This window comes from Ceratotherium simum, chromosome 21 (assembly GCF_057802395.1).
Source record: "Ceratotherium simum simum isolate JZ-2026a chromosome 21, ASM5780239v1, whole genome shotgun sequence".
NCBI classification, from domain to species: domain Eukaryota; kingdom Metazoa; phylum Chordata; class Mammalia; order Perissodactyla; family Rhinocerotidae; genus Ceratotherium; species Ceratotherium simum.
This window is the reverse complement of record NC_141920.1, coordinates 10,743,593-10,763,572: the sequence shown is the minus strand read 5'-3', so window position 1 is coordinate 10,763,572 and position 19,980 is coordinate 10,743,593. Positions and strand designations below refer to the sequence as shown.

At 48.8% G+C, this 19,980-nt stretch overlaps 1 protein-coding gene across 2 annotated transcripts in view; it reads right to left on the bottom strand.

The window, feature by feature from the left end:
- ATP9A (ATPase phospholipid transporting 9A) overlaps positions 1-19,980 on the bottom strand; it is a 125,617-nt gene that overhangs the window by 13,744 nt on the left and 91,893 nt on the right. For both annotated transcript variants that reach the window (XM_087445113.1, XM_014787332.2), the window contains exons 15-21: positions 16,381-16,542; positions 8,094-8,186; positions 6,985-7,068; positions 5,417-5,587; positions 2,917-3,015; positions 734-823; positions 484-628 (exon numbers count right to left, since the gene is read on the bottom strand). In XM_087445113.1, the coding sequence (XP_087301239.1) occupies positions 484-628; positions 734-823; positions 2,917-3,015; positions 5,417-5,587; positions 6,985-7,068; positions 8,094-8,186; positions 16,381-16,542 (844 nt within the window). The remainder of the gene's footprint in view (positions 1-483; positions 629-733; positions 824-2,916; positions 3,016-5,416; positions 5,588-6,984; positions 7,069-8,093; positions 8,187-16,380; positions 16,543-19,980) is intronic.

Sequence of the window (19,980 nt, the reverse complement as noted above, 5' to 3'; positions counted from 1 at the left end):
GTCATCAGCAGTGACTTACTGCACACTTCCTGCGCACTGCGGCAAGCACCTTTCCAATGCTGCCCCTTTGAATCGTCATAAGCACTGCTGTTGAGGAAACCACTGTTATGATCCCATTCCACCAGTGGGCAGACTGACGCTCAGACGGGTGAAGGAAGCCACCGGGGTCCCCAGCTAGTAAACCCAGCAGAGAGACTGGAGCCAGACCCAACTCCACAGTGTGTGGTCTTCACTCCTCTGCAAGGCTGCGTCCCGGGTCACGAGTAAAGGAGGTGCAAGCTAAGGAGAGAGGCCCTCGGGCACCCTTATCTACTCTTTCTCAGAGGGAAACGTTAAAACTAATAATAATAACAGAAATAGAGCCCGAGTCCGTGGGGGACAATGTTATGAGCTGAGTAACGAGGCCTGGGGAACTGAAGCACAGCAGAGCCCAACTATCCTTACAGAGGAGTCAGGGCAGCAGCGGGCGGGCGGGGCGCCTACCTACGGCGCAGGTGAGCTTGCCCGTGCGCTCCTGCAGCAGGCGCACGATCTGGGCCTTCTGCGTGGGCGCGCAGCGGCAGCAGACCACGGCCGGGCACTGGCAGGCCAGCTCCATGAACTCGTACTCGTAGTACTTGAGGCAGACCTGGGGAGCCGGGAGAGATGCTGGGTGAGCCCAGGTCGCCTCCCCCACGAAGCAGGAAGGGGCACGCGCCCCTGGAGGACCAGCTGGCAGGGCCCCTGCGCCCACCTCCAGGGAGTCTCCCGAGATGACCAGGGCGCAGTCGTGCTTCCTGCGGAAGGCGTTCAGCTCGAGGTGGGCCTCGCCGCGGTTGGTCACCTGGAAGGGGACAGAGGGTGGAGGAAGCCTCGCTCTCCGGAGGTGGCAGAACAACAAACAGTGGCTTCCTGGAGCCGCTGGGAAGACAATGGCCACCCCTGCCAAGGACCCCTGGCCCTCCCCTGCCACCAGACCCAGAGCCAAATTAAATCCCGTTTGTTATGGTTCTGTGGGAATCGGGAGAGCCAGCCTCCCAACCAGCACCCTGCATTTCCTCCAGGGCGCCTGTGACCCGCAGAACAGAAACAAGAGCTCAAGACGACTGCACTCGCATTAGGGCCCAGACACCGTGCTCAGCACTTTTCACGGATTCTCCCCCTTGTTTCTCACAACGGCTCTGCAAGGTGCGTAAGGCAACAGCTCCACTTCACACGTAAGGAAACCGCAGCACAGAGGGATCTGTCACCCTGCTTAAAGCCCGGCAGCGGGCACGCTGGGGAGCAGGCCTCGGAAGCCAGGCACCCAGCAGCGGTGGCCAGCGTTTCTACAAAGGACCAGATGTGAAATATCGTAGCTTTGCGGGCCACACAGACTGTCGCCACTGCACAACTCTGCCTTTGTGGGGCCAAAGCAGCCAGAGATAGTACGTAAACAAATGAGTCTACCTGTGTAATAAAACTTTATTTACAACAACGAGTGGCCAGCACACTGGCCATAGTTTGCAACCTCTGAACTCTAGAACATACAGTCGATTCTATTTGCGACAGTTATGTGCTATCAAGTCACTGTGAACACTGAATTAGTGAATACTGAACCTTGGCTGCTGGGGAAATGTGGAGCTGGGTTCCTGTGAGCCTCTGGTCACAATACTTTTGTCCATCCATCAATACGTAACCTTGTTTTATATGTGCTACTGTTTAAAGACATCTTTTAAAATATACACTGTTGGTTCACTAACATCGAACTCATGGCCGGCAGCACTATAATGCACACCTGAAGGAAGCTTATCTAACACGTATTTTCTCCGTATAGCACGTCACAGGCTTCCTGCTCTTGGGGACACTAGGCAGCGCTTCAGCACTGTGCTGGGGGCCATTTTAAACAGCGAAATCGCTAACAGAAAGCACAAAACTGCAAAAAAACGTGACATAAGCAGACCGTGAGGAGGACGCTTGCCTACAGTATGAGACGAAACAAGAAGGCAGAGCGTCACCTCGTGCATCCTCAGCTGGGAATGTGCATGTCAGGCAAGAAAAATTTCTCACCGCTCTGCGCATGTCCACAAATGACTCTGACAGCACCTCGAGTATTGGTTTTCAGGTTATGAATAAACTTTAGTGAGCAGGCGAATTTGCAAATATGGAATCCACGAATAATGAGGATCGACTGTGTCCGCCTCTATACAATGCTGTTTGCGCTATTCCCCAAACTGCTGGACTTCTTGAAGCTTCTATGTGTGATGGACCAAGGTAGGGGTGAGGGGAAGACTCCCCAAAACATCAGGAGCCCTCCAGGTGGTTGGCAGGGTGGATCTGACCTCAGGTAAGTGGGGCTGCTATATCCTGTCCCGGAGAGGACCAAGTGGCCTCACCTCCCAACTCAATAAGGCCGATCGCGGTCTGCAGCTTCAAGCCTTGGAGTAGCGCCCGATGCCTGCACTGTTTTGGTCAAGTGCTTGCCACAAGGGCAGGAAATTTTTCATTTGTCCACCCAATACACCTCCTTCTAAAGGCTCCTAAAGGTTTTCCTTTAGGAGGGCAGACAGACCCATATCTGTGATCTGGAATTTATTTCTCATCCAAGGACTTGGCCGTGAAGGTTCGATGTACAATTTCCGTGTACGAGCGTCTCTGCATCCTTCACGCTGATGGGGCCTAACTTTTCTCAGCTTCTCCAAGGGACCACGACCCCCAGCAGTGAAGAACACGGCGCTACCACAGGCTGTCACGAGGTGCTCCTGAACCACCCCCGGGAGGAACCCTTCAGCCCACCTGGGTCATTCAGCTATTCCACCTACAGCTACGACGCAAGCCCCCCACCCTAGGTGGGCACCGTGCTGCCCCCTCCCCTCTTGAGGGGCCCGCTGGAGGTTACGAGGTTACAGGGCCGACTGCAGCCGCACCCACGAGGCCCCACGGCAGAGAGCGCTTTACCAGCCGGAAAATGTGGATGTCTTGGTTTCTGGTCACCAGATGTGCGTTCTTCGCTGTGCATGTAGCCGTCTCCAGCTTGTCCCCCGTCAGCATCCACACCTGAAATTAGGGCAGGAAACAGGTCCTCTGTGTTAGTGTCTGACGCTGGCCTGTCACCTGCGTCCTGGTTCCAAGAACACTGAGCTGAACTTGAGACGTTCCATCTACCTCCCCAACATCCGCGGTGTCCCCAACACGCCACTGGAAACGCCCCAGTTAAAGGGCTTCAGGACCCCGAGCGACCACTGCTGGTGACAGCAGAAGCTGGTGTGACATTTAGAAAACTATCTGGCCACACAGCAGACATCATGAAGCTCGGCCTCTGACCTCATAATCCCCCTTCTGGGGATTTTTCTTAAAGCAATAAAAAACCTCAAAGAAGGGGAAGGCTGTAGGGATGAGGGGTCACTTCCGCATCCTACAGGAAACACTGCTTTGTCACGGTCTTTCTACGTGGTCGGACGCCCACGCCGAATCTCACGGGGGTTGACCCTAACTATAAAACACTGGCAGGAAACGGGCTAGGTTCCTCCACGCCCTGTAACAGGTCGCTCTGCATTTCACTGCTGTGGGCTCAGAGAGGGTAGGTGACTTGCCCCAAAGCCCCACAGCTAGCTCCTGTCTCAACCAGGCCCAGAATCAGGTCTTCAGAGTCCAAACAGAATGCGCTTCCTGCTCTGCCATTTCACTAACCCCTTGTTCTCCCTGCTCTCAGCAGGAAGGGGCCTTAGAGCCATCGGACAAAGGAAACCTTGGCAGCGGGGAAGTGTAGGAAAGAAAATCACAAGGTTTCCCGAGAGTTCGCCGTGCCAGGCGCCCTTCAAGTGCCGTCCACGTTCAGTGCGTTTCACCTTCACAGTAACTCTAGGAGGCAGGAAACGGAAGCACCGAGAAGTCAGCTGCTCGCCAAGGGCCACAGAAGCAGTCAATGGAGAGGCGGCCTTGGAACCCAGGCAGTGAGACGGGCAGGACGAAGGCACCAGGCCCTTCTGGGGGGCCCTGGCCTCTAAAACAATATTCTCTTAAGCGATCCCAGTTTGGTGCCAGTTTTCACGGTTTGCTGTAAGAGAGCAAACACTAGGAAAGGAGCTGGGAGGTTCAAGTTCTAGAACACCATGGAAGGTCCTCGGTGCACCACGTGGCTAATGTCCTACTTCGGGACGACAGGGAGGGCACGGCAGGGAAGTGCCCAGACCTGAGCTCAGTCCCAGCCCAGCGCTTCCCAGTGAGAACCTAGGCAGTGACACCACCTCGTCGGCCTCAGTCGCTGCATCTGGGAAAGGGGCTAAGGTAGAAAGTGTCCAAGTTCTAGCATCTTCTGCCTGTGAAAGATCCTACCTTAGACCCTAATTATAAACTTCTCTGACCCTTGACCCCTCCTCTAACATCTCCCCTCCCTCTCCCATCTAACAAGGGAAAGAGAAGTCCAGCCCACCTTCTGTGAATGAAACCTCTCATCTTGGAGAGAGAATGGTTTTAGGAAGGAGAAAAACCCCAGGAAGAAGCCAGAAGCTGAAACTGGAATCTCCAAAACTCCCAGAGGAGAGGTCTTAGAAACTTCCAGCAAGAAATCTTAAACACCACGATGCAGCAGGAACAGGCCCTTCTGACACCATACTGTTTTTCCAAAAATGGGATCTCGCTGGCAATTTCCTTGCCATGAACTAGGCCTGTGAGCCACAGATCCATGATGGAATTCACAACGAAAGAGGTCCACACACGTGTGCGCCCCCCACGGGCCTGAATGTGGCTGCAGCTCATTTACACTGCACGTCCGATCTGTACTGTCCACACGGCCCCGCTCACAGGCCCCTCTGCCAAACGCAGGCCCGAGGACGCAGCCGAGAGCTGCTCCGGGTCTGGGGCGGAGGCAGGCGGCAGACACAAGTTTTCATTTTGCTTTGCTTGGGTCTATTAAGATACAGCCTGCTCCTCAGACGCCCTCTACTGGCCTCTCCGGATTAAACTCCCAGATATAAATTTTTGGGCCCCAAATAGCCGAGTACAAAATGTAAATATGGCAATTTGTTGGTGCAGGCGGTCACTCCACTGGGTGGTCACTCATTCACCCAGACCACGAGACAGATGGCTGGCCAGCCGGTCACTCGACAAGAATATAAGGAACACACCAAGCATGCTGGACACAGCTTGGCACTGAGGGGTAAGGACGTGCGCGTGGTCCTGCCTTTGCGGAGCGCACGTGGCGAGGGGGACAGCCAGGAAGAGCAAACACACAAGACGTCTTCCAGAACCGGGGCCATGAGGGCGGGAAGATGGCGGTGCCCATCGCAGACGGGGCTGCGGGTCACCGCCCATGCACGCCTGGTTCCCTCTACTGCTACGCCGGCCCTCTCCCCTCTCTAAAGTTGCCACGCTGCTGACGGGATGGCCGGCACAGTTCTGGAATTCACTTCCGCACGGCGGGTTATTTCAGCAGTCAGGCCAGGCAGGCTCGCCCTACCTTGATGCCGGCGTTCCTCAGCGTCTCCAGGGTGGGCCTCACGTCCGCCTGGAGCTGGTCTTCCACCCCCGTCAGGCACAGCAGCTCCATCTCCATCTCCAGGCTCTCGATCACGGTGGCCACTTTGAGGGAGCGGTCGTGCACGCTCAGCTTGGCCTGGACGTAGCGGGCCTGGGACACACCAGGGGACACGGTCACCGCTTAAGTGGGGAGGCGCGAGCCTGACTGACTGATCCCACCACGCTGCATGCGGGACCCCAGCACAGGGGCTTGACCTCAAAGGGGTGAAACTGAGGCTTCCAGCCTCCTTCCAAGGTCATCAGCCCAGACACTGGGGTTGGCGAGACCGAGGGCCACCCTTTGCTCTACACCCACGTGCTGTGCCACTTCCAGCAGGTCGCCTAACTTCTCTGGGCCTCAGCTGTTCTCATCCATGCAGCAGCAATAACAGCTCCAACCTCACCGGGTTGTTGCAAGGATTGGCACAACTCAAGACCTCAAAAAACAGTAGGTTCTCCCCCACACAACAGACACTTTGTAGCCACGAACTCGAGCACCAGGTTTTCTAATGATGAAGTCCCACTTCCAAAGACCATTGACCCAACACGCCTGTTTACCCCCTCTTCACAGTGTCAGCAAAGATATGGAGGAACATCGCAATTCCCTAATGGGCCGAAGCATGGGCCTTTAGAATTGAAAGGCAGGTAGAATGTATCAGGGCTAGAATTCTTACTAAACAAAACTTCACGAAGAAACACAGAAAAGAGACAGACCCACGCACAGTTTCTCTGGGTGAGCAGGACAAGGGCCCCAGAGGCCTGTCCCCCCCCTCACCTCGCTCCCTTTCAGCCACGCGTGTGTGCATTCGGCTTTACGCCAGGACAGGGGATAAAAGAACCCTTCCCTCAAGGGACACACTACAGGACAAAATGACAATAAACAAGACATATTTATGCTGGACTCCTTGGCCATGAAAGTCAATGATCTGGTTCAACTCCAACATGCTTTACAGCTTAAAAAAATTAGAGCTCCGAGACGTGATTCATTTCAAGTTTTCTAGAACATATACTACGTGCCAGTGATGATCCTAAGTATTGGGGACATAAGAGCATGTCAGACTGACAAAGTCTCTGCTCTCAAAGAGATTTTATTCTAGAAAGGAGATATTAAGAAGAATGTTAAAATATATATGCATATATGTGTGTGTGTGTGTGTATATACATATAAACAAGGTCATTAAAGATGGTGATAAGTGCAATGAAGAAAGTTAGACGGGGTGATGAATGTAGAGTGATGAGGTGGGGCTGCCTTAGATGGGGAATCCAGGAAGACTTCTCAGAGGAGGCGGCATCTGAACTGAGACCCAAAGGAAGTGAGGGAGTGGGCCATGGAGCTCTGTGAGGGAAGCGAGTTCCAGGCAGAGAGAAAGCAAGCACAATGGCCCCATGGCAAAAGTGAACCTGGTGTGCTCAGAAATGACGTCAGTACGGCTAGAGCAGAATGAGCAAGGCGGAGACGGGAGGGAAGGAGGGCTGAAAAAATAACAGAAAAGTCACAGAGCCACTTACTTCAAAGTCTTGATACTGCTCCTCTGCTAGAGACTTCTTCGCCACCACGAGCACCCGTAGCCCTTCTCGGGCCATGTTTCCACACTGAAAAGCAGACCACAGTCATCGGAGAGCCACGCTGAGGGCTCCGCCCCCAAGTCCCTGACCCTCACTGAGGGGGGCTGGACGCTGAGGGGGACAGGCCCCTCCCAAGGGACAGCGAAATGGCAAATCAGAACACAGCTTTCCTCTAGAGCAATCTTCCCTGAGTAAACCTTCCAAAGGGGAGGATGCATCATGGCTGCCCGTCCGCCAAACACAGCCTACACACAGGTTTTCTGTGACTGGCCCAGTGTGTGTTTCAAAATTTAAGTCAATGTTGTAAGATTTCGCAGACAAATCTGGATTTCTGGCTCACTGGAAAAACTGAACCTCTGACAAAACCAGGTACACTTGCCCAAATAACCACAATCCATGATGGCTGAAAAGTGGTTGCTTCCATGTGTTCCCAAAAAATATAACTGTCAAGTGAAGAATATTCCAATGTGTTGAACACAAAAACACATCCCAGCCCGTTTCATTCATTTGAGTTACCTGCCTGGCCCCTGTGGGCATTTGGGTTTGCAACCCCCTAATTGAAAATATAATATTACTGAATATTAAATATGAATTCCCCACCTGGAGCTGAGGGGAGAAAGGAAAATGGCTGATAAACCTGAGCATTCCTTCCTCCCTGCTGTGGCTGACTGCCCATGTCACAAAGCAGCCTGTGATGTGGCCCCCAAAACTCCCACTCCTGGTCCCACCCTCCAGCCAAACGCTGGTGAGGAGCTGAATCCTGCCCAGGACCACTGAGTGGGCGTGGAAGTGGGTCCTGCCCCAGTAGAGCCTTCAGATGAGACCACAGCCTGTGAGAGACCCTGAGCAGAGGACCCAGCTAAGTCGTGCCCAGATTCCTGGCCCACAGAAACTGTGAGAAACAACTGTGTTGTTCTAAGCCACTGCATTCTGGGGTGATTTGTTATGAAGCCGTAGATAATGACAGAGACCCACCTCACCACATCATGCAAGAGACGGGCCTCCAGATCATGCTTCCAAGGCCCAGTTTTCCCTCCCCACATCACACTTACCTCTTCCTCCAGCCAGTCGTTGTACTGCACAATGCCAGCCATGACCACGTCCGCTCCTTTCATGTAAAATGTAATTTCCCCAGTTGATTCATCCTAGAGATGGGGGCCGGAGGCAATGAATAACCGAGAGGAACATCCACTTTCTGCTCCGGTGCCCACTTCCCGTGATAGATGGTGTATAAAGTGGACTTAGCAGACACCAATGTTTTTTCACTTGGCCAAAGACAAAAAGCAAGAGGGGGGGGACTCACTTTGGGGCAAAGGCCACAGAAAATAGAAAACTCAAAGCATTTGGAAAATTATTAAATAATGAAAGCAAGATCAAAAGGATTTAAGAACTTAAATTATTACTATTCCGACAGGAATGGACTCCCAGGCTATAATTTTAAATTTTTATGTAGGAAGCCAGCATCACCAAATCGTGGTCCGTCTGAAAGCACTGGGAAGTAAACTAACGACCTATGTCTGGGTTTCTCAGCCTGGGCACTGTTAACAGTAGGGCTGGAGAATTCTCTGCTGTGGGGGGCTGGCCTGTGCATTGCAGGATCTTTTGCAGCATCCCTCGCCTCCACCCAGTAGATGCCAGCAGCAGCCCCCTTGGTGACAACCAAAATGTCTCTAGACATTAACAAATGTCCCCTGGGGGCACAACGCCTCAATTGAGAACCGCTGATCTAGATAATTCCAGACCCCTGTGTCTACCCGAGGACTTAGCTAGAGATCAAATTACCCAGATTTTCAGTTCACATTGACCAGATTTTGTGGGGAGCCGTAACACCACGGCACAGGCACCAAATGCTCAGAGCCGGCACCAGCCCCCAGCTGTGTGCCCTCGGACAAGCTCCTTCTTCTCTCCAAACCTCAGTTTCCTCACCTGTAAAATAGGGATGCTAACAACTCTAACTGCATAGACCGTTGTGGCTTAAAGGAGATCATCTACGTGGAGCACACAACACAGGGCCAGACACACAGAAAATGCCCACTCGGTGTCACCATACCTGCTCGGTGACGGTAACTCAAGTGCTTCAGTTGTACCGTGTGTGGAGAACAAGCTTAGTCCAGTGGTTCTCAGTGGTGGTGGTTTTGTATTTGGCAATGTCTGGAGACATATTTGGTTGTCACAACTAAGGGGTGGAGGCCAGGGATCCTGCTAAACATCCTACAGTGCACAGGACAGCCCCACGACCAAGTATCATCCAGCCCAAATGTCAGCACCGAGGCTAAACAACCCTGGCTCTGAGGAATGATGGTGACATTGCTCGTTTTTACCCCGTGACTCGTTTTTTTTTTTTTTGCAGGGAAAGATTCACCCTGAGCTACAGCTGTTGCCAATCTTCCTCTTTTCTTTTTTTTCTTCTCCTCAAAGCCCCAGTGCATGGTTGTGTAACCTAGTTGTAAGTCCTTCTCGTTCTTCTATGTGAGCCGCTGCCACAGCATGGCAACTGACAGACGGGTGGTGTGGTTCCTTGACCGGGCAACGAACCCTGACCACCGAAGCGGTGAGAACCTCGAACCTTAACCACTAGACCATCAGGGATGGCTCTCCCACGACTCCTTCCTCGATGACTCTCGTCACGGGGAGCCTGGAGGCAGCAGACAGGCAGGGAACTGAGCATGGCCATCACCACCTCACGCCTAGATTTTGCTACCCCAGGAAGCCCAGACTGCACACCTATAAACTCTTCATGGAATATGAAATAAATACCCAAAGCCAAATTAGTGGTACAGTTTCCTCTTTTCACATACCTTTCGAATGCCCTCTAGTTACTGACAATCTTTTAGAACAACACGCTTACCCATAAAAGCATCCCCAGGCCACAAAGAGGCACCTACGTTTTAAAAGCATTAGAACCGCACGCTTCATCATGGAGGATCACGCCTATGCTTGCTTATGACTCAGGCCAAAGACAGCTGCGGAGTCTGAACGTGAAAGCATCAGGTTTTTTTTCCCTTTCCCCTTCAACCAAATGGTGCTTAGCGACGCAGCTGTAGGAAGTGACGGCCCCCTCCCCAGCTTCCTCAACTCCAGGAGGGGCTCCAGAGAGCTTAGCCATCTTGTCCAATATAAATACTGCACCAACTGTCTCCTCCCATTAGTCATTTCCTCCCTCCAAGTTCACCACAAGGTTACTCTGTTCCCATATTATGGCAAGATTACGCTATGAAGTCACAGAGATCTGCTGGTTGTGTTGCATTGTTTTGGGGCCGCATCTTTTTCCACTGTAGTCTGACTCTGGCGCCTGTTCAAAGGCCTCTTTTATTCAAACAGTGACAAGGGTATGATCTATACCAACAATTCGACTCTATCATTCCACATGGGAAGGGTCGGGGAGGGCAGCAGAACATCTCCTACACAACAAAAACCGAACAGGCGACACACCTTCCTTCGGAAAGACAGGTACACGAGCCCCAGAGAACCTGGCTTGCCTAACCTTACACACCTTCTCCGAAGACGGAGATTCACACAAAGACCAGAACTTGCAAGATGCTGCCGAGTACTGTCCACAAGCTCACGTGTGTTTAAAAGGGTTGATGAGACAGACGAGAGCAACACCGTTACTGTCAATAGTCACTAAACCAAGACAAGAGAAGTTACAACTGAGCCGAAACTTCCCCACATCAGGTAACTGGACGGTTCTTTTCAAATAACAGACAGGATATACAGACACATTAGAACTGAATTTCTCGACCCTGGCAGAATAAACATTTGGGGCCAGAACATTCTTTGTTAGGAGGCTGTCCTGGCCTTTACTCACCAGATGCCAGTAACATCACCCTCCGAGTTATGACAACCAAAAATGTCTCCAGACATGTTCCAAAGTCCCTTGGAGGCAAGATGGCCCCAGAATGAGAACCACTTTATTGGAGGAACATAGTAAGATTTGTACAAAGTGGAGAAACTAGTCCAAACGCCCTGGATGCTGATCCCCACTCATCAAAACCCAAGATAAAGAGGGAGACAAGTCAGAAAACAAGAAAAATTAGCAAGATAATATGCACTTCATTAAAGACAGCCTAGCAAACATGGATGCTCACAGGTTCTTAGTAGTGAGAAATGAAAAGCAAACTAAGCATCCAAAAAAGAATATTTAATTAAAAAATGCTACTTTTTTCAACAAAACACCACGCACACATTAAAATCATAAAAATCATGTTTTAAATGATATGAGAAAAATTTCACCATATAGATAGTTCAATGGTTGGGGGAGAGTTTAGAAACCTTTACATGGAGTCCAATGCCAATTTTATAAAAATGTGTGTGGATAGTTACACACATATACACTTAGGAAAAAACTGAAGGAAAATGCTCTAAAAAGGTAAGAGTGGTTGTCTTTGGGTGGTGAAAATAAAGATGAATAGTGCTGATCCCCTTCTTTACATATTTCTTTGTTCTAAATGCCTTAACTGAATGCTGATTTTTTTTTATAACCTGGGAAGGGGGGAGTGCTATTTTTAAATCATGATAGACTGGCCCACCCAACAGTATCCCATACCTGTTCCTGGTGTGGGAAGGCAGAGGGGCCATATCTCATAAAACATGACATGCGTGTCTGGGGCTGAGAGTCCTTTACAACTAAAGGAAGGGTGGGGTCTTCTGCCCATTGACTTTAGGATGTCTGATACTGGGCTGACTATGTGATGGTGACTCAACCCTCAAATGACTTCAGCAGAGCCCACAGCCCTAGAACTTGAAAAAATAAAAGCTGGAACAGAAGTAAAGTAATTCCATAGGAGATAATGATTCTCCTTCCCCAGGAAACACCCACTCACAGGATTCACGCTGCTGCGTCCAGGCAAGGAGGTTCTTGCCATCAGATATGGTTCAGAAGACATGGGTCAGGCCAGGTGTGGACCCATGGGAAAAGCAGCAGCCAGTGGGAGAAAAAGCTCCCTTCCCACTCAAAAGTCACAAAGGGTATACGTCCTTAGAGTCTGAAAGTACCTCCCAGCATCAGGGACATAAAAATCCCTTAAAATGTGTCAATTTCATGCTGCGTGTCCCTGGATCATCACAACAGCAGCTCACGGAGCTGTTTCTATCTTCTACCTGGGGCAGCAGCCTCTAGAACGGCTCCCAGTGACAATGCTCCTGGTATTCACACTCTCGTATGGTCCACACCCACTGAGTGGGGGGTGGGACCCAGTGACTTGCTTCTAAAAACAGAGTGAGGCAAAACGAGGAGGGTCAGTTCTGAGATGACGTGACAAGAGACTGTGCCATCCGTCTTGCTCACATTCTCACTTGCTTGCTTTGATGAAGCCAGCTGACACAGGAGCTGACCCATGGAGAGGCCCCTGTGGCAATGAACGAGGGTGGCCTCTGGTCAACAGCCAGCAACGAACTAAGGCTCTCAGTCCAACAACCCACAAGGAACTGAATCCTGCCAACAACACTGACTTTATCTGGAAGTGGATCCTATCCCAGTGGAATCTTGGATGACGGCAGCCCCAGCTAAGCCCTAGACCACAGCCTGGGAGGGACCCTGAGCCAAAGGACCCAGCTAAGCCACACCCAGACTCCTGGCCCACAGACACCGTGAGGTAATACCTATTGTTTTAAGGCACTAAGTGTGGGATAATCTATTACGCAGCAACACATAATTAATACACTACCTCAATATTACTATGGGTGCTCTATGAGCTTTTTGACATCCCTCTCATCACACCCAAACTCCCAGGTCCTAGTGGTCAAGAGACCTGGGAGCCTGACAGCTCCACCACTTTCCAGCCATGTGAACCTGGGGAGATTTCTTAGCCTCTCTACACCTCAATTTTCTCCTCTGTCAAATGCCAATCATAATAGTACCTACCTCGTTGGGTTACGGTGAGAATAAAATGAATTAGTTTATGCAAATCATTTAGAACAGAGACTGGTACATAATAAGCACCATTTAAATGTTGCCTACTCATCATTGTTATTGTTGTTCCTACTGTTGCCATTACTACTGCTGGTAATTAAAACCGTTACTAATTATTAATACTGCTCTTACTAATTTACTATAATAGAATCTACACCTTTTTTGATCCCTAAGGTGTGAAACACTTGACCAGGGTGGAGGGGATTCTGACTTGTTTAAAAAAAAAAAATGCAGAAAAGATGAAAGTTATTCCAAAGATTCTCATCATCTGAGCCAGTTCTCTCCAGCCAAGCCAAATAATGTGAAGAACCTTTAAAAATACCAGAGAACCATCCCAATACCAAAATAGGTCTGGGATGGAACCAAGTAATCTGCATTGGTAAAGCTCCCTTGGTAATGCTGATGGTCAGCCAGGTTTGAGAACTACTGACCGAAGTGGACTATGAACACCAGGGTTCCTAGGCTTTTCCGAATGGAAAGTGTGGTCTCTATGAGTAAAAGAGCAAACAGACAAAGACATTAATTCAGACGCTTCAGACTGGCAAAATTTAAAAAGTCTGACACTATCAAACGGTGAGGACCTGGAAGAACGGTGGGACTAAGATTAGTACAAGCACTTTGGAGAAAAAGTTGACGGCATCCAGTAGAGGTAAAGAGGCATACATTCTACAACCCCGTGGCTCTCCCTCTGGGTATACACTCCACGGGGAAACACTGACATACGCACAGTGAAGACTGGAGCCGACAAGGCTGCGCACAGCAGTGCTGTTTCTAATGGCAAAAAAAAAAGCGGCAACTATCTAAATGTCTATCAATAGGGAGCTGCAATGAACCGAAGGAAGAGAAGTATATCCACACAGTGAGATACAGCCATGCGCCACTTAATGATAGGGATATGTACTGAGAAATGCGTCGTCGGGCAATTTCGTCATTGTGTGAACATCGTCGAGTGTACTTACACAAACCTAGATAGTATAGCCTACTACGCCTCTAGGCTATATGGTACTAATCTTATGGGGCCACCACCATGCATGTGGTCCATCTTTGACCGAAACATCTTTACGCGGTGCATGACTGCACTATAAATCAGCTAAGACTAATGAAGTAGGACTAAGTGTACAAATGTAAATCAAGTTTCTTTTAAATGTCAAAGAAAAAACAGTAAGTGGAATAACGATGTATACACTACAATGCCATTTATATAGAGAATAAAAATGCGTAAAACCACAACACGTATTATTTATACCAAATGTGTCTGATAAGAGTATATTAAAATTCATAAGAATGATGAACTTGGAGTAAGAGTGGAGAATCTAGGAGAGGCAGATGGGGCTTCAATTGAATCCACAATATTTTATTTCTTTAAAAAAATTTTTTGAACTACAACACACGCAAAAATATGGACGAATCTCACAAATATAAATTTGAGCAAATGAACCCAGATACAAAAGGGTATCTACTGTACGATTTCCTTTTTACAAAGTTCAAAAAAAGACAAATCTAATCAATAGTAGAAATCAGGATGGAGGTTAGTTATGTCCTTAAGGGGAGGGGAGGTGTAGTGACCAGAAAGGGGCACGAGGGAGCTGCTGGGGTGATGGTGAGTGGGATTCTATTCCTTGCTTTGGATGCTAGTTACATGGGCGTGTTAACTCTGTAAACATTTGAGCTTTACACTTATGACGTTTGCATTTTTCTCTATGTATGTTGTAGTTCAACACAAGTTTCAAAAAATATAAAAAGAAAATCTGAAATAATTATGGTAAAATGATGATGCTCAGTGGCCACTATATTTTTTTTCAGTATCTTCTGTGATTGTACAAATGAAAAACCGTTAAAAATATTTAATTACAACAAAGGTACTAAGACCATTCAATGGGGGAAACAATAGTCTCTTCAACAAGCGGTGCTGGGACAACTGTATTGTCCCTATTGAAGTTGAACCCCCACCTCACACCATAGACAAAAATTAACTCAAAATGTATTGATGACCTAAAGAGCTAAAACTATGAAACTCTTAAAAGAAAATATAGGGGTAAATTTTCATGACCTTAGATTTAGCAATGGACTCTTAGATATGACACCCAAGTCCAAAGCAACAAAAGAAAAAATAGATAAATTGGACTTCATCAAAATTAGTAACTTCTATGCATCAAAGGAATTTTATTAAGAAAGTGAAAAGACAACCTACAGAATGAGAAAACATTTGTATATCATATCTCTGATAAGGGTCTAGTATCTGACTAGATAAAAAACACTTACAACTCAAAAAGACAAACAACTCAATTAAAAAGTGGGCCAAGGACTAGAATAGACATTTCTCCATGGAAGATATATAAGTGGCCAATAAGCATATGAAAAGACGGTCAATGTCATTAGTTATTAGGGAGAGGCAAATCAAAACCACAACGAAATACTACTTCACAACCACTATAATGGCTACTATAAACAAAAATGGAAAATATCAATTGTCGTGAGGATGTGGAGAAATCAGAACCTTCATACATTGCTGGTGGGAACATAAAATGGTGCAGCATTATAGAAAATAGTTTGGAGGTTCTTCATAAAGTTAAAAGAATTACCCAGCAACTGAGTAACTGACCCAGCAATTCCACCCCTAGGTATACACCCTAAAGAACTGAAAACAGGTATTCAAATCCTTCTACACCAGTGTTCATAGCAGCATTACTCACAATAGCCAAAAGGTGGAAACAACCAAAATGTCCATCAATGGATAGATGGATAAGCAATGTGGAATATTATTCACCCATAAAAAGGAATGAAGTACTGACATGTGTTAACAATGTTGATGAACCTTTGAAAACCTTATGCTAAGTGGAAAAAGCCAGACACAAAAGGTCACATCTGGTGTGATTCCATTTATATGAAATATCCAGCACAGATAAATCCACAGACACAGGGAGCAGATTGGTGGTTGCCAGGGATTAGGGTAAGTACCCCTTGTACTTAGTGGGTACAAGGTTTCCTTTTGGGGTGATGAAAATTTTTTGAAACTTCACAGAAGTGATGATTGCACAACACTGTGAATGTACTAAATGCCACTGAATTATACATTTAACATGGCTAATTTATGTTATGCGAATTTCACCGCAATAAAAAATATATATTTAAACAAGAGTATATACAATGAGAAATGTATCATTACCAAGAAATGTCCAATCTACATTCATTGGACCTTTCACTCTAGAACTGGGTTAACCAGAAGCTGATTACCTATCCGAGGTCTGTCCAACTGATGAACTAAATTTCTTTCTGCTGTGGGAATTACCTTCTCGTGTTAGTTTGGACGACACACAGCACAACAGAGGATTGGAAAGGGGTGAGAAAGAATGTCGAGCCACAGGGGCATACGCAGTACACTGGGGGAGGAGTGTTGACCATGTGAAGTCACAAATAAGACAACTCACCCTCACGATGATGCCCATGCGCTTGCTCTCGTAGGTGAAAGGGAAGATCTGCAAGATGGTGAAGTTCAGAATCTGATCACCGGGGGTCCTCAGCTGCATGGAAGACTGGTCTCGGCCCACCAGGGTTAGGCCCACACTTTCAGTCCACTGTACCAGGGCCACCTAAATGTAACACAGGGTCGAAGATCAGACACACGGCTGAGGGTCCCGGGTCACGGGTCAAACAAATGAACACAAAGGTGGAAGGGGGCGCAGAGACAGCTGAAGCACAAGTAGTCACTGTGTTCCTGAGGAAGGCTGAGCTGGCCCAGTGATGGACCAGTGACAGCAGCCACTCCTCTGGGCCTGCGGGGGCTCCTGCACTCACAGCCGCCCCCTACAAGCCACAACGCACCTTCTCTTCCAGGCCAGAAAGCAGGCACACACCAGGGCCGTGGCAAAGAGAACTGCACGGCATCGAGTGTGATCAGCACAACCACAGATCACTTCTGGAAGAATCTGCACCCAGCCAAACAACAAATATCGGGAAAGGAGGAACATGACGCTGGGGTGGCACTGCCCCTTCAGGCTCTCCTTTAAGCCTCAGGGATACTCAACCGGGTGGATCTACAGTGGTTCTCAATCAGACAGTTCTGCCCCCAAGGGGCACTTGGCAATGTCTGCGGACATTTTTGGTTGTCACAACTGGGGGAGGGGTTGTGTGCTACCGGCATCCAGTGGGTGGAGGCCAGGGATGCTGCTCAACACAACAGAAAATTATCCCACTGCAAACGTCAGTACTGCCGAGGGTGAGAACACCGGTCTACAGAGACGAGGAAACCGGGGCTCAGAGAAGTTAGTTAAAGCTGCTACCGGCCCACAGGCCCCCCACCCCAACACTGCACTCCCAAAAGCATGGTTTGGGTCACCAGCTGGACCCTTCTCACGGCCTCAGTGAGGCCTGCCTCACCTCAGGGCAAAGGCACGGGGATCACAAACTCCAAGACAGGGACCAGACCAGTCTGGCTAGTGAGTGAAGAGGGCTGGGCGGGGCCTGTGGCAAGAGGGAGCCAGAGCCCCATCTAAAGGGGCAGCACCACCACGACGCACTGGAGAAGAAGGCTGCCGCTCGGGAAGGTGGTCCGGGTGGCCAGAGCTTCCAGTTTCTCAATAAGACACAGAAATATGGACTTGTCCCTGAGAGCTCTAACTTTTAAATAGACGCAATTAATTCGCATGTTTCAAAAGCCCGTGAAGAAAATAAAATGCGTCTGCAAATAAATCTGGCCTGGGGTCTCCACAAAAAGAAAGAAACAAGAGTGGAAAAGGAAAGGAAAGGTGGAGACGCAGAGAGGGACTGGGGAGGGGTCGGAGACCACTGAGTCCTACCCCAGGGGGCGGGGGGGCAGATGTAAGTACGAACAGCCTACGGTGCAGCTAGGGGCCAAACAACAGGGTCATCCTGCTTACTCGTGGGAATAGCCCACTGAGGGTGGAATTACCAGCTCTACCTGACAGATGGAGAACCAGAGACCCAGAGGCAAGGTGAGCTGCTCTCGGCTGGCAGCCGTGACGGGCTGAGATGGGATCCAATCCTAGGTCTACTGACCCACATAAGAGGCCCAAAGGCAAAGTGCTGTTCCCGGGTCTTCCGGATGCCTGTTCTCACGGGGGCCTACATCAGGGCACACGCACATGAGCGCATCCTCAGTGGGTGCCTGGCTGCAGTCCGGCATGCACCTGACACACTGTCGCCATTAGGAAGTTGACAGGAGGTGTGGTGGGCAGAACGACAGCCCCCAAAGATGCCCACGTCCTAATCCCCAGAACCTGTACATATTACCTTACCTGGCAAGAGTGCCTCTGCAGACGTGATTAAGATGGAGGACCTTGAAACGGGGAGATTATCCTGGATTATCCAGGTGGGCCCAATGTAATCACCTGAGTCCTCCCAAGGGGGAACTTTCCCGGCTGTGGCCCCAGAGAGATGTGGGGAGAGAAGGAGGGTCAGAGAGATGTGACATCGCTGGCTCTGAAGATGGAGGAAGGGACCACAAACCAAGGAATGTGGGCAGCCTCTAACAGCTGGAAAAGGCAAGGAAGGAGATTCTTCCCTGGGGCCTCCAGGACAGACGCAGCTCTGCCAACACCCTCACTACAGCTCGTGAGACCGGGGTCGGACCTCTGACCTACAGAACCATAACATAATCAATCTGTCTTGTTTTAAAACATTAGATTTGCAGCGATCTGCCACAGCAACAAAAGGAAACAGATACAGGAGGCTTCCAGTTTTAAGTCCAAACAAGCTGTCCCTTGATTCCCATCCAAGTCCAAGGGCATGGTGTCTAAAAAAGAAAAAGGTACCCCCTCCTTTCTTCTTATAAAATTTAATCTTTAAGGAAAGAAAAGGAGGTGCTTTTAGGAGAGTGTGGACTTGAGGAGTGAGGGAAGGTGACAGAGGGGTATGCAGGAGGCGTCAACCCTATCTGAAATGCTTTCTCACCTTTAAGCCTGGTAGTGGGTAGGCAGTGTTCATTCTATGACTCTATAACGTCTGCATGTCTGAACTACTCGTAACGCTTGCTTTGTCACTGAGGGGGTGGAAGGTGAGGGAGTCACGTCTCCACAGCATCTCTCAGCAGCGCCGCATGCCCCCGGCGCTTCTGTTTTATCAAGGTTCTTCCTAAATTCCCACTCCTTTTACCAAGAGACGCTCAGCAAAAGCAGCTTGCTGCTCACAGTTCTGTTTCTGGGGCCCCCAGGCATCATCTCGGCTGAGTGCCGCACCTTGAAGGGGTGGGGGTCGCACTGGAGCTCAGAACCGGGGCTCCAGCCCAGCCCTACCACCCGCCCCCACTCCCTCCCTGGGCCTCCGAAAATATGGGGTTTGAAGCAGATTACTTCTCATTTCTGTGCCAGCTCTACACATTTTGTTTATACATCCTTAATTGGCTATGCTCAGGTATCTAATTAGGTTTCTGTTGCTGATATTAACTGAATTTACATTAGCAAGAAATTATTCTCCAAGAACAGGAAACTCACCCTGTTTTAATTATGTCATAACAAGTCAACCAGGAGTAGCATGAATTAGCTTTCAAATCCGACCAATGGGAGAAGCCATCATACTGCCTCCACGTCCACAGAAAGGCTAATCACGCAGTGCTTTTTTTTTTTTTTTTTTTGCTATTAGCCGGCATAAAACTTTGGAAACCCATTCGTTTGTTCAATTCAGTGATTCTGACTTTCAGTGTGGCCTGTCTTAGCTGCTAGCAATCTTCTTTCAAAGTTTAAAATGAACAAATCAGTAAAGACTGGTATACCCAAACCATCTCATCCGTATATATAAAAACGCTTGGGTATATGCATTAAAATGTATATAAGGTGATACCCATGAAAAGAAATACTTCTAGCTTTTACTTTTCTCTCTATATACTAATCAAATATTTTAGCATGTGTATGCATTTCTTTTCTTTTTAATTTTAATTAAGTAAATAAATACTCCAATACAATACAAGATATTACAAATACCTAGGTAGACACAGGCTAAAAACCTTCACTAAATGTACATCCTTCTTTGCATCCCAATTTAGCAACAAAGAAAAAGAAAAATTCCTCTATGGA